We start from the raw sequence: 12936 nt of genomic DNA, 5'->3' as shown, positions 1-12936 counted from the left end.
CGTAAGTCTGTCAAGCTAGACTATTGGTTGCATTCTTTCCGACGTCACGCAGCTACAATGGCCGCCGCAACTCAGCCGCACCACTGCGGCGGGTGAGGAAGCTCTGCTGGCCGGGGAATTTCAGCGCGCGGTGGCTGCCGACGATTGGGCCAAATTGGGCCGAGTAGGAGAGGCCGGTGGAGAAGCGCCGACAATTGAGCGCGCAAGTGACGAGAGGAGAGAGAGAAAGGCGCGAAAACGCTGAAATTCAAAATCTGACTTGTGCGATGTCAGTGCACGTTAAAGATCCCCAGGTGGTGGAAATTATTCCGGAGCCCTCCACTACGGCAGCTCTTTCTCTCTTCCTTCTTTCACTTCCACCTTCCTCCCTTCCCTTACGGCGCGGTTCAGGTGTCCGCCAATATATGTGAGACAGATACTGCGCCATTTCCTTTCTTCAAAAACCAATTTTTTTCCATAGTAGATAACTCATCTTCTAACGAACGCATTATTGCTGGAGGGTAATTGTGAAAGGAACCCTTTAACGTCACATGCATGCCGAAACTTTATAAGAGCTGATTTCAGAGCCGCTTTAAAGGGACACTGAGGAGAAATTGAAGTTGGCTTGTATCGACAGAATACCAGCTCCTGATTACAAAAACGCCACTCATACTGACAACAAAGCTCTTGTAACGTAGATAGAGCAAGAACCAAAATACAGGTATCGCCGCCACAGGCCAAACTGGCAAGTACAAGCGTCATGACGTCATATAACAAAACAGTGTTGCTAGAACCAATGGTTCTAGCAACGCTAGGACACGAGAAGCACAAATCACTGAGGCGCAGCCAATGCATGCGCAAATCTCCTTGACATCACCAGATGGCGCCACGTGCCGGGCAGCTACGCGCTCGCCTGAAGCATCGGGACCAATCAGCGCCTGCTCGCCGGCGTTAGGCGGGCTCCCGGTATTCCGCTAGCGGTATCAAGGTACACGGTATGCTAAAGGTGTCTATTTGCGAGAACTTCGTTGACGACTTCGAGAACGAGATCCATCGTAACGCTCGCAAAACGCCGGTGCAAACGTAAGCGAAGCGACTGTAGCGACGGCCGCAATAGACGATAGAAGCCTTCAACGTGCGGCCGGCGGTAGCTTTCTTTTCGGCTGCTGCTAGGCCGCACTGCTGGCCGCCAGAAATCACGGAGTCTGCATCACGTCATGTCACGTCATGTTTCACGTCACTTAGTCCTCTGTCGTCATAGCCGAATCCCAAGTTTGAATCACAGCGGCGGGAAAAACCTTTTCAACTTCGAATCCAAATTTCTTAGAAATAAATGCATTTTTCGCTGCCGGCCAAGTGGCAACAAAGCCATGACATGCCGAACTATCGGATTTTGCTATAAAAAATATATTAATAGTGCTCTCCTCAGTGTCCCTTTAACTCCGGCTGAGCTAGAAAGAAAAAAAAATTCTATTTTCGGTTTTGCAAGGATTATGCACAGCCCGCGATGCCGGTTTCATGTGGGGAAAGCGGACTTCCCTGCTTTCCAGTTCTTGAGTCTGAGCGTCATAAAATGCATTGAGCATTGAAAATAGTGTTGTCGCTCCTGTCTTACCTCAAAGCTTCTCGGTTATAGTGACCTCATTTACTGTCGCAAGGACAGCTTCGCCTAAAAGCGCCATGGCTAATGCGGTTTGTCTGCACAAGCTAAGGATCGGAAACTGAAGGTTTGGGAAGAACTAAATACCGATAGGATTGAAGAAAGCCAGCAGTCATCGAAACCAAGAAATGAAGGCCACCTTGTGTTGATTAAAGGGGAAATAGTACATTTATTGGTGAGGAATGATTGGAAAGCAGACCCATAACAGCGAGGCATCTTTTTCATTTCGTTTCCTGTTGCAATCGTAGGCCACACTCGAGCCCGTATAAGTAAAATCACACATTGCAATTTATAGTCTATAAATGTATATCCCAGCGAGGCGTGTGCAATTATAAGTATACAAGTATTCTAGATGGGAAAAACCTCGAGAGGGAAGTGTCTGCGGTAAAAGAGCAGAGTGTACGTACCAAGAAATCTCATTACATTCAGCGAGGTTCGCTCGACATAACTATGTAACCACGACTTTTGTTGTTTCTTGAGATACTTTAATTGCCCTTCGAGTGGAACTTCTGGAAACATATCTTTGAAAATAAATAGATCTCCATGGCGACCTGAGAGGGACCGCAGTTTTAGTGCCAAGATTCCCCATCAGACAGAACACAGATTACACCGGCGTCTCATCCTTTCTCCGTTCCTACTCTTGCTCCTCGCTTCGGACATAGAAAACGGGGCTAGGCGCGTGTGGGAGTCGCTACTACATGCGCTCCAATGTGCATCTCCTTGCCCCCTAAATCCATCAATCGCAGCCTGCCGCATACACACGAAAGCACAACATCCTTGCGAATTTTGTTTTTCCCGCGCAAAGAATTCGGCCAGGAAAGGACCTCGCTCTAGCGGAAGCTGCAAGTTCCACACGCCTGCCAGGCACAATCTTCGCGCTAGGTGGCTGCAATGAATCATAACTGCGTAAAAAAATGTAGATAGTGTCTCTGAATGTGGTGATGGTCGTTCTATTTGTAACGGGCGTTCAATGCGTCTACCGTATGGCGTAGCCAAAAGCTAAAAAAAAAACGGTCGATAATAAAAAAAGAAATTGGGGCACAGCAGAAACAGTCGTATGATAAGCCACTCTCTGCAAAATCCCGTGAGTATGAGGCGGCCCACAACTGCCTCCATCTGCCACATGTTACTATTCCTCCATTTTAATTTTTTGCACGAATGTGACCACGCAGCCGAGAAATATCGAGCGGCCAAGCAATGTCCCCCAGTACAGTAGCTGTCTGCTGAACGTCTCCAGGACAGCCTGCAAAAGTAGAAAGAAATTATACTTTATAGCGCGAGTGTTTCCTCAGTGGCTGCACTGCACGTCAACGCTAATGAAAATGTTGGGGATTGGCCAGTTTTTCTTCACTGTGGAAAGCCTAGTCCAAGATTGTTAAGAGGATTTTTGTGGCGGAGTGTACCACTTCCAACCGCAGCGTTACGAAGGAGTTTGCTAAGAGCGTACAGACGCCTAGCAATGCGTGATTGTTGACCATTGTGGCGAAAATGCTGTACACATGGTGGACGAGCGGAATGTGGACCGGTGTGATGGACGTCGCTCTTGACGGTACAGATTACGTTAATCGCCGACAGCCTTGTTCATGTAGGGTATAATATTGTTACGTGCTTAGCACGCACGGGGGTTTATTCACAGAGGGGATCGGTCGGAGCAGGATGGAAGCAGGCAGCCTACCAGCGTCCCTCAGCTCTTTCTCTTCCTTTCTCCCTGCAGGTCAGTCCTTCATCTTCTGCTTCTTCCGTCGAGATTCTGTGGAAGCACGTGACATTTCCCTCCTCGCAGACGGAGCCCGTCGGGCGAGTTACGTAGACCGTCTGGGATGGAATCGCTTGAGGCGGGCTACATGCACCACCTGAGACTGGCGTGACCGTCGACCACTAGCAGTTAGTCGTGATATAACGTAATTAACGTCACTTATGCACTCCAACACAACAAACGGTCCAGTGTAGTGGGATAGCAGTTTCTGACACAGACCACGCTTGCGTAGAGGGGTCCACAACCACACAATGTCACCAGGAACATAAGAAACTTCTTGGTGTTGGACGTCGTAGCGGTTCTTGGAACGCTCTTGAGAAGATAAAATTCGAACGCGGGCAAGCTGGCGAGCTTCTTCAGCTCTGCAGAGTGTGGTCGCAAGAGAAGGTTCGTCGTGGATGAAAAATGGTAGAATGGTGTCAAGGCCGCAGCGAGGTGAGCGAGCATAGAGCAGGTAAAAGGGGCTGTAGCCAGTTGTCTCATGTTGCGCTGTATTGTATGCATGAGTAATGAACGGGAGGATGCCATCCCAGTCCTTATGATCTGCAGCGACGTACATAGCGAGCATGGTGGTGAGCGTCCGATTAGTGCGTTCTACCACACCGTTCGTTTGGGGATGATATGGCGTGGAGTGGCGAAAACTGCAGCTGCTGAGGCGGAGAAGTTCTTCAACAACGTCCGCTGTAAATTGGCGTCCACGGTCGCTAATGAGAACTGCAGGAGGGCCGTGCCGAAGAATGACGAATCGAAGTAAGAAGTTAGATACTTCAGACGCAGTAGCAGCTGGTATCGCGGCTGTCTCACAATAACGGGTTAAGTGGTCTACGCACACAAGAATCCATCGATTTCCTGTCGAGGACCGTGGGAAAGGTCCAAGGAGGTCAATGCCAACTTGCTCAAACGGGGCTGTTGGAGGTGTGATTGGCCGCAGTTTGCCCGGTGGACTTGAAGTCGGCAGCTTAAAGCGCTGGCATTGCACACAGCTGGCTACATAGTGCTGGATGGTTGAACGCAAGTTAGGCCAGTAAAATCGTTGTTGTGGGCGGTGGAGAGTGCGTGTCACTCCCAAGTGCCCAGACGTGGCGTCGTCGTGCATCATTTCAAGAACTGTGATGCGTAGGTTTTCGGGTACGACAAGAAGCATGCGTGCTCCTCCAGAAGCGAAATTCTTCTTATAAAGCAAACCGTCGCGAATGCAAAAAGTATTCTTTACAGAATCTTGAGCGGCATCAAACAAAGAGGTTAATGTTTGGTCTTTGCGTTGCTCAGTTCGGAAAACTTCAAGATCGGGGAAGGCTTGTGAAAGTGACGCCAAGTATTCATCAAAGTTGTCTGCGTCGTCATCAGTCGTTTGAAGCGGCAAGCGGGAAAGACAATCGGCATCTGAGTGTTTACGGCCGCTTTTATGCACCACAGTGAAATTAAATTCTTGTAGGCGCAAAGCCCATCGAGCAAGCCGGCCACAGGGGTCACGAAGACTCACTAGCCAGCAAAGCGAGTGGTGGTCGGTCACGACGGTGAAAGCATTCCCGTACAGATAGGAGCGGAAGCGCTGGACAGCGAAAACAACGGCGAGACATTCTTGCTCAGTAACCGTGTAATTTCTTTCGCTCTTACTCAATGAACGGCTGGCATATGCTACCACGTGCTGATCGTGACCATGGCGTTGAATAAGTACAGCGCCGATACCGATACCACTTGCATCAGTGTGCACTTCAATTGGTGCAGATGGGCAGAAGTGGCATAGGATGGGACCCGAGGTCAAAAGAAATTTCAGATGTCGGAAAGCTGCGTCACATTCGCTGGTCCAATGGAACGGTGCATCTTTATGCAGCAAACACGTGAGTGGGTAAGCGATGTCCGCAAACCTAGCTATAAAGCGTCGAAAGTACGAGCAGAGCCCTAAAAAACTCTGCAGCTCTTTCACTGATTGAGGCACCGTAAAACTTTTGACAGCTTCAATTTTCTTTGGATCTGGTCGAACACCTTCTTTATCAACTAAATGACCAAGAACAATTGTTTCACGGTTCCCAAAATGACATTTCTTGGAATTGAGGATAAGGCCAGCTCGTTCCATGCAATCAAGCACAATATCCAGGCGGCTGTTGTGCTCACTAAACGTTTTGCCATAAATTACAACGTCGTCCAAATAACATAAACAAATTTGCCACTTGAGGCCACGCAGGATTGTATCCATGAACCGCTCGAATGTTGCAGGTGCATTACATAATCCGAAAGGCATGACGTTAAACTCGTAAAGTCCGTCTGGTGTTATGAATGCCGTTTTTTCCCTATCTGCAGCGTGCATGGGGATTTGCCAGTAGCCGGATCTCAGATCAATAGAAGAAAAGTACCAAGCGGAGTGCAGACAATCAATTGCGTCATCTATACGTGGAAGCGGGTAGACGTCCTTCTTCGTGGCCGTATTTAAGCGACGGTAGTCAACACAGAACCTCCATGTGCCATCTTTTTTCTTAACAAGGATAACTGGAGCTGCCCAAGGACTGGAAGACTCTCGAATTATGCCTCGCTTTAGCATCTCTTGAACTTGGTCATCTATTAACTTACGTTCAGTGGCTGAGACTCGATAGGGTTTCTGGCGTATAGGAGGTGCAGAGCCGGTGTTGATCGTGTGATGAATACGACTGGTAGGCGGTGGTGTAGAATCGTCTTTGGCAAAGTCGAACACGAACACGTGCTTCAGAAGGAGTTCCACTAGAGTGCGACGCTCGGGTGTGGGAAGAGCCTGATTAATCATAGTCTTAACTTGGCTCTCCATATCTCTTTTCACGTGCTGCTCACTGACAGAGTTGGTTAACGTCGCGACGGAACCTGACACACCTTCCTCGAAACGGGCGAGTTTGAGGCCCCGGGGCAACACAGCTGGCTCTTCAGAGTGGTTCACTGTCCACAGCTCGGTACGGCCTCTCACCACGGGAACGACGCAACGAGGCACGACGATACTCTTCTTAGAGCAGGCGAGTGTCGTAGGCTCTGCCACAGCTTCAAAAGATTCGCACTGATTGTGAACAGAGGAAACCCGCACGAATGCTGCGGAGAAAGCTGGTACAATAGTGTCTTCTTCCACCGCAAATGCTCCAAAATCCGCTGTCGAGTTATCCACAAGAGCTGAAAGTAGTGAAGAATTCAAAGAAATTTCTCCCGTACGACAGTCTAAAGTTGCACCACACTCTTGCAGAAAATCAATCCCAAGAATCACATCATGCGTTGACCGTGGTAGCACTGCGAATTCTGTTCTAAACGTTAGACCACCAATAACAACATCTGAAGCACACACACCAAGTGGAACCAAAGGTTCACCACCGACACCACGGAATAACGCTGCACGGTCACCACTAAACATCACTTTCCTACCTAAACGGTTCTTAAACCTCAAACTCATAACGGATACGGTAGCACCAGTGTCCACAAGAGCCATTGTTTTCACACCATCAATAAACACTTCCAGTTTGTTCTTCAACATAAACACGGGCAGAGGTATATTGGACGTCATCGACTCGCCGGCGGCCTCACCTCCATCGGCCGCGCCTCCTAGTTTCCCGGAGGCGGAGGGGATGCACGACGTCGAGGAGAAGGTGACCGCCGTTGGCGCTGAGGTGGCGGCGTCACACTGCGGTCAGATGCAGGTGATGAACTCCGCAAAGTGCTCGGACGGTACGGGTCCCAAGCGGACGTTGGGGGTCGCTGCTGCGCGGTGTGCAGTTGTCCGTAAGTAGGCGCCGGGGGTTGGCAGTCTTGAGAAGTCGGGAAACGACGGCGGCAATATCTAGCGATATGCCCTGCAATACCACACCGGTAGCACAAAGGTTGAGAGCGCCAGCGACCGCCATAAAAGTCCGGGCGAACAAAGTCGCGACGTTGGCTGGAGCCAGGATCTCGCGGCTGACGAACCACGTCTTCTGGGTAAGTGGGCCTCCTTTCCGTCGGCTGGTGGCCATAACGTTGGGCAATGTTCCGATCGTCCATGGGCAAAGTGCCGTTAGGTTGAGCCCACGGAGTCGACAGGGCGGCAACATCGTCCTCCGGTGCAGAACTGTGCCGCGGATATTCTGTGCGGCAGAAGGTGTCCCGGGATCTTGACAATTCCTCGCGCACAATCTCTCGAATCATATCAGCCATAGAATTTGGAGGACAGGCTTCAACACTGGCTATAGAGGTGACATTGGCCAATCTTCCGAATTTAGGGGTGATTCGACGCAGCTTAAGAGCTTCAAATGTTCTGCAATGTTTTATAACGTCAGCGGTGGTGCTCAGGCTCTCTTTACTAATCAGGAAATTGTAAACATCTTCCGCAATTCCTTTTAGAAGGTGGCCGACTTTATCTTCTTCAAGCATACTGGAGTTAACTAGCTTGCATAACTTTAAGATGGCTTCGATGTATGCCGTGCAAGTTTCTCCGGGTACTTGCGCGCGGTGAAGCAATGTCTGTTCCGCACGCTTCTTCTTAGCCGATTCATCCCCAAAATTTTTCTTGACCTCGGTCGTAAATGTAGCCCATGAGCTCAGTGTATCCTCATGATTGTCGAACCAGTCAAGGGCAGTGGCGGCAAGGAAAAACACTACGTTAGCCAGTTTAGTAGCAGCGTTCCAGCGATTGTATTTGCTCACCCGCTCGTAGTGTTTCAGCCACTCGTCAACGTCCTCTTCAGGTTTACCAAAAAATGTGCGGGGCTCTCGATAATGTGGCCAGTTGTTCGCTGTGGATATCCCGGGTTGCTCGGCATTGTCGTCTCCAGGCATGTCCGATGGCAGTGGTGGGAAGCCTGCGAGTCTACGGCTCCTTCGGTAGATGGAATGCTCCGTGGTCGATACCCGGCACCTCTCACCAAGCTGTTACGTGCTTAGCACGCACGGGGGTTTATTCACAGAGGGGATCGGTCGGAGCAGGATGGAAGCAGGCAGCCTACCAGCGTCCCTCAGCTCTTTCTCTTCCTTTCTCCCTGCAGGTCAGTCCTTCATCTTCTGCTTCTTCCGTCGAGATTCTGTGGAAGCACGTGACAATATGTTTTGTAAACTCTCCCTCTTTCAGGATCGCTTTGATCACAAGGCGACAGGCGCCACAGGGTCTGTGGCTTTGAAGCGGGAAGGATCGGCATCTGAGGGTTGCGATGCTCTACATAGGGTATACATTTGCAGTTTACTACTGAGTCACTTTCGTATCTTACGCCGATATAACACTTTCAATATCCTCGAAGCCTGTAAAGCTTTACAACCTCTACCTTCCTTCATCCTCTGAAACGTCGAATTCGAAAATCTCATCTCGCACAAGAGCGGTAAGAGACAGGTTAGCTTCGGCGCACCGGATAACATGGATAGCCAACGATCTAAAATTCTGTGCTGAAGCCAATGAGAAAGTACTGCTTTAATGCGTCAAACGGGTTTCGAATAGGGGCTCTGAATTGTTGATTAATGGAATTGAGCGGGCGAGTTGGTTTTCCATCTTGACAGTGAAAGCGCTCAAAAGGTCAAGGACGACAGAAAGCCAACGATGTAACAACGATGTATGTCTTCCCTTTTCTGTGGTCCTTGTTCTTTTGAGCGCTTTCACTGTCAAGATGAATTGTTGATGCCAGTTCCATTTCCCCAACCTCGCGCCATTTTACCGGGTAGCCTCATTGGCTGGCTCACCTTTCTGTCAAGTATCAGGAGGACAATGATGGCAGCGGAAATCACCTGGTAGACAAGCGGATGCCGCTGCCGCTTGCAGGTGTCCCACAGCAGGCTAAGCACGAATCGCAACACAAGCAGAAGTGGCACTATTGTGGTCAGGAAGAAATATACTGATTCCGCCAGAATAATCAAGCTGTTCTGGCTCATAACCGTGGCGCCTTCAGTAACCTCTGCGTACAGCGGCTGATAGAACCTGCATAGAGAACATGCCTGCACAAAGAGTGCGAGACACAGCTCAGTAGGACGGTCATAGTTGCAAGCTGCTACTATTTCAGTTAAGGGTTCAGCTTAAGTTAAGGACAACGCAGAGAGCTATGGAAAGAAAAATGATAGGCGTAACGTTAAGAGACCGCAAGTGGGCTGAGTGGATGAGGGAACAAACGTGGATTAATGACAGCCTATAGTGCAAACCAAGAGGCGAGAATGGGCTTGGTCAAGGCATGTAGTGCGAAGGTAAGATAACCGCTGGTCCTTTAGGGAAACGGGGTGGATTCTAAGAGAAGGCAAGTGTCGCAAAGGGCGCCAGAAAGTTAGGTGGGCGGATGAGATAAAGAAGTTTGTGGGGATACAGTGGTTGCAGCCGTCAAAGAACAAGGTTAATTGGAGAGACATGGGACCGGCCTTTTCCCTGCATTGGGTGTAGTCAGGCTGATGGTGATGGTGATGACTATTTCAGTTAATCAGTTTCCAAGACATAACATTTCACCTCTCTCACAAGCGCTACGAAGCGTGAATGGAGTGTGTTGGCGCTTGTGAGCTAGTAGCATAACTAGCTCTCGTATACATCGAGCTTACCGCTTACCGTAAGAACTTACAAGTCCCAGAACATTTGCAAACCGCATCGCATACCGCACTGCAAACCGCGCACGCCTTCCACACTGGATCAAGAGGAAGTAAAAGTTACCAAGAGATCCTGGAGTCTAGGAGCAGATTTGAAACGAATAATACATCCACGAATTCTCACGACATGGTTAAAACCCGAAAACGAGCTGTTTCTTTTCAGGTCGTTTATTGTTCGCTCCACATGAAGTTCGTGGAATTAAAGGGCAACTGAAGCGGTTTTAGAATTCTATGAGTTTAAGGCTGCCGAATGTGCGAAATGTGCTGGTAAAGCCTGCGAAATGGTTTTGCTCTAGCATTTAAAATGGTGGCGCAATCGCCGAATAAAGTCGTCGTCGGCATTCAGGCTTTTCTGAAGTGCACAGCGGCGAGCAGAGGCCCCGATATTGACGTCACGTATGACGAAACTACGTCTCCAGTGAAGAAACAGTTGTTCCATGGAAGAAAACCAACGCCATCGAAGCTGAAGTTCACAATGCATCGTTTAGCGCCATCTGACGACGCACAGCAGCATGCAGGCGTAAGCAGCGGACATCTGAAGTTTCGGCGATAATGACGTCACTGACGAGTTTCCTCGCACTCCTCAAACGTAGTGAGCAGAAGCCTGAACATCGTCGCGGTTTTAATCGACGATTATGTCACCATTTTAAACGCTAGTGCAAAAATAATTTGCATGGTTTACCTAGAAGCTTGATAGATTCGAATTCTTGAATAAGCTCGAATTCTCAAAAAACCGTTTCAGCTTTCCTTTAAAGGCGTTAAATACAGTTTCTTTGGGGTTTTGTTATAATTTTTACTTCTACTGCAATGCGGATGACAAGAGAGACTGTGCAGCGCGAGGGGATCCAGGCAGAAAGTTCGCGCAGAATGACAAACCACTGCTTTAAACATATTTCGCGAACATATTTATATCTCTCGAGGAACCCACACGTCAACATGCGTTGACAAAATACACGGTGGGGTTTTAATGAAGACCGAAGTATCTGCGTACTAAGATTCTTCTAAACTTTCACCGTCGCCCTGGTAAACCTGCGTGTACTGAGAGACGGCCATGATCACTCTTGTAAAGTTTAAAACCTATCCTGTTGAAGGTCGTTTTGACTAAGTCATTTTGACATTCCTGGTAAAGCCTCGTAGCAAGACCATTATGAACTGAATAGCGGTCTATCACTCCTAGTTGTTCTTCCTCTGAAACAATGACACATACCCACGGTGTGGGATTGGCTGTATGACCATCGGTTTCGCACACTTACAAGTAAGACGACGCCGATAATGGACAGACCCGGCATGGTAAAGACCCAGGACACCTTGCAAGCATGCAGAGAGATCTTCTCATTTTCGACGTCCATGGGTTCCGCCGAACATCCGTGGCTTGTCTCTGCAGGCTCCTTGTTCGCGTCAGGTTCCATGAAGGATCTGTTCCCGCCCTTGCTCGCCCAGTCATCGTCTAGCGGCAAAGTCGCGGTTCCGGCCTCATCTGCGGTCTTTGCGTCCTCTGGCGCAGCACTAGGCCCGCATCCGACCGCAGCAGCTCCGCTAGTAGCGGCCATCGCTGCGTCTTTTCACGAAGGGAACCGCTGACGTCGCCAGGAGGTATCTTGCTGCTTTTTCTTCGTCCTCGTCCCACACTTTCGCTTTTGCGGCGATTGCGCAGAAATTAAGTCTTGCCTTTTGCCTCCGCTCAAACGGTCAGCTTTATCACCTTGATCCCATAATCTTAACGGTAGAGTATCAATGATTATTTTGGTTTACAGCGGTTGCTACTGATGCAGCTGCTGACAAAGATGAGGATGTCGCGGTTGCTCGCCACTGTGCCCAGCAGCGGCAGCTCGCCGAGGTAGGGGCGGTGCCTTTTCCAATGACTGACAACAGTCGCCGATCAAGGCCGTTGCTGAAAGGCAGTGTGCTACAAAGGATATGGTCTCAAGTGTCTCTCTATCTGTGCGTCTCTAGCCGACGCATAACTCTCGGTAGCTGGCGATCACGCTTGACAGACGATGTCGCTTAGAGCAGGATTAGAGTTGATCACGGTGGTACATATATTGTGCTTTAATATGTTAGTGTGGTGTACGCTAAAAGTAAAGGAGGAAAGACTTGAGAGTCTATTACTTGTGACTGATGCTTCTCCTACTTTGCTATTTGAAGCCTATCATTGATTTGTAGACGCCGACAAAAGAGGAAAAGGTGGGACAGCAAAGCTGCTCTGTACATAGATATTCTAAATAACTTTCGTCTTAACGACAACAGCGCACCTTCATAAATTACGGTCGCTTTAAAGACACTCTCAAATCAGCTCTCACAATCGATTCGGACCGAAATACCACTACAAGTTCCGAATGTAAAGCTACACATATATGCACAGTGTTGGAACGCGCAAGGCAAAAGTCTCAATTCATTGTCACAGGATCCAAGGATGCAATCACCAATAATTGGTGGAATGCAGAGTGCACGCGTGCCTATAGACGGCGGAAAGCAGCCTGGAAGAAACTCCTCCTAAATCAATGCCCAAAAAATTGGTTGGATTATAAGTATGTCGCAGCAACATTTAAGCGCACTATCTCCCGCGTGAAGGAGGAGTATATTACAAGTCATTATGATTTTCTTTCTCAGTCAGGAAATAAACGGGCCTTGTTTAATTTTATGAGGAGAAGGAAAGTGATTCCACCGGCTGTCAATATTGAATCCCTCGTTCAATCCCCTGCTGACATCGCTAAGGCCTTAGAGGGAATTGCGGATGGCCTAGAACGTCGATACACATCTGCACTTCATTCTCCACCTACATTCTCATGCATCTCAAGTGATTTCATTGAGGTCACTATGCCTGAGCTTTCGCAAACTGTTCTGCGCCTATCTCCAGCGGCTCCTTGCTCCAATAAGGTCACTACATCTGTGATTAAAATTTTGTTTACCGAATCTCCTGAAGATCTCTTGGCTCTGGTTAACCATTCCCTTAAAGGTCCATGGATACCCCATGAGTGGCGTCTTGCGGAAATAGTTCCGCTACTTAAAA

The 12936-nt window shown here is 48.9% G+C and overlaps 1 protein-coding gene across 1 annotated transcript; it reads right to left on the bottom strand.

Annotated features, from left to right (window-relative positions):
- Positions 1 to 2768: 2768 nt before the first annotated feature.
- Positions 2769 to 11476, bottom strand: LOC149332583 (uncharacterized). The gene is made up of 3 exons (XM_089556196.1): positions 11180 to 11476; positions 9045 to 9296; positions 2769 to 2882 (listed from the first exon to the last, which is right to left on the bottom strand). Exons 1-3 carry the CDS (start codon positions 11474 to 11476, stop codon positions 2769 to 2771), a joined length of 663 nt encoding a protein of 220 aa, XP_089412322.1.
- Positions 11477 to 12936: the final 1460 nt, after the last annotated feature.

Source organism: Amblyomma mixtum, chromosome 8 (genome assembly GCF_055824585.1).
Source record: "Amblyomma mixtum isolate Tamu chromosome 8, ASM5582458v1, whole genome shotgun sequence".
In the NCBI taxonomy this organism is placed as follows: Eukaryota; Metazoa; Arthropoda; class Arachnida; order Ixodida; family Ixodidae; genus Amblyomma; species Amblyomma mixtum.
Note: the sequence above shows the minus strand (reverse complement) of the source record. Positions and strands in the feature narration are given on the sequence as shown.

What these genes read in the sequence shown, in the direction of transcription:
- LOC149332583 (XM_089556196.1), bottom strand. Translation starts at nt 11,476, where the DNA reads ATGGCCGCTACTAGCGGAGCTGCTGCGGTCGGATGCGGGCCTAGTGCT. An exon ending in TTATCGGCGTCGTCTTACTT is followed by an intron (nt 9,297 to 11,179) that starts GTAAGTGTGCGA and finishes CTCTTTGTGCAG; the next exon opens with GCATGTTCTCTATGCAGGTT. An exon ending in TCCTGATACTTGACAGAAAG is followed by an intron (nt 2,883 to 9,044) that starts GTGAGCCAGCCA and finishes CTACTTTTGCAG; the next exon opens with GCTGTCCTGGAGACGTTCAG.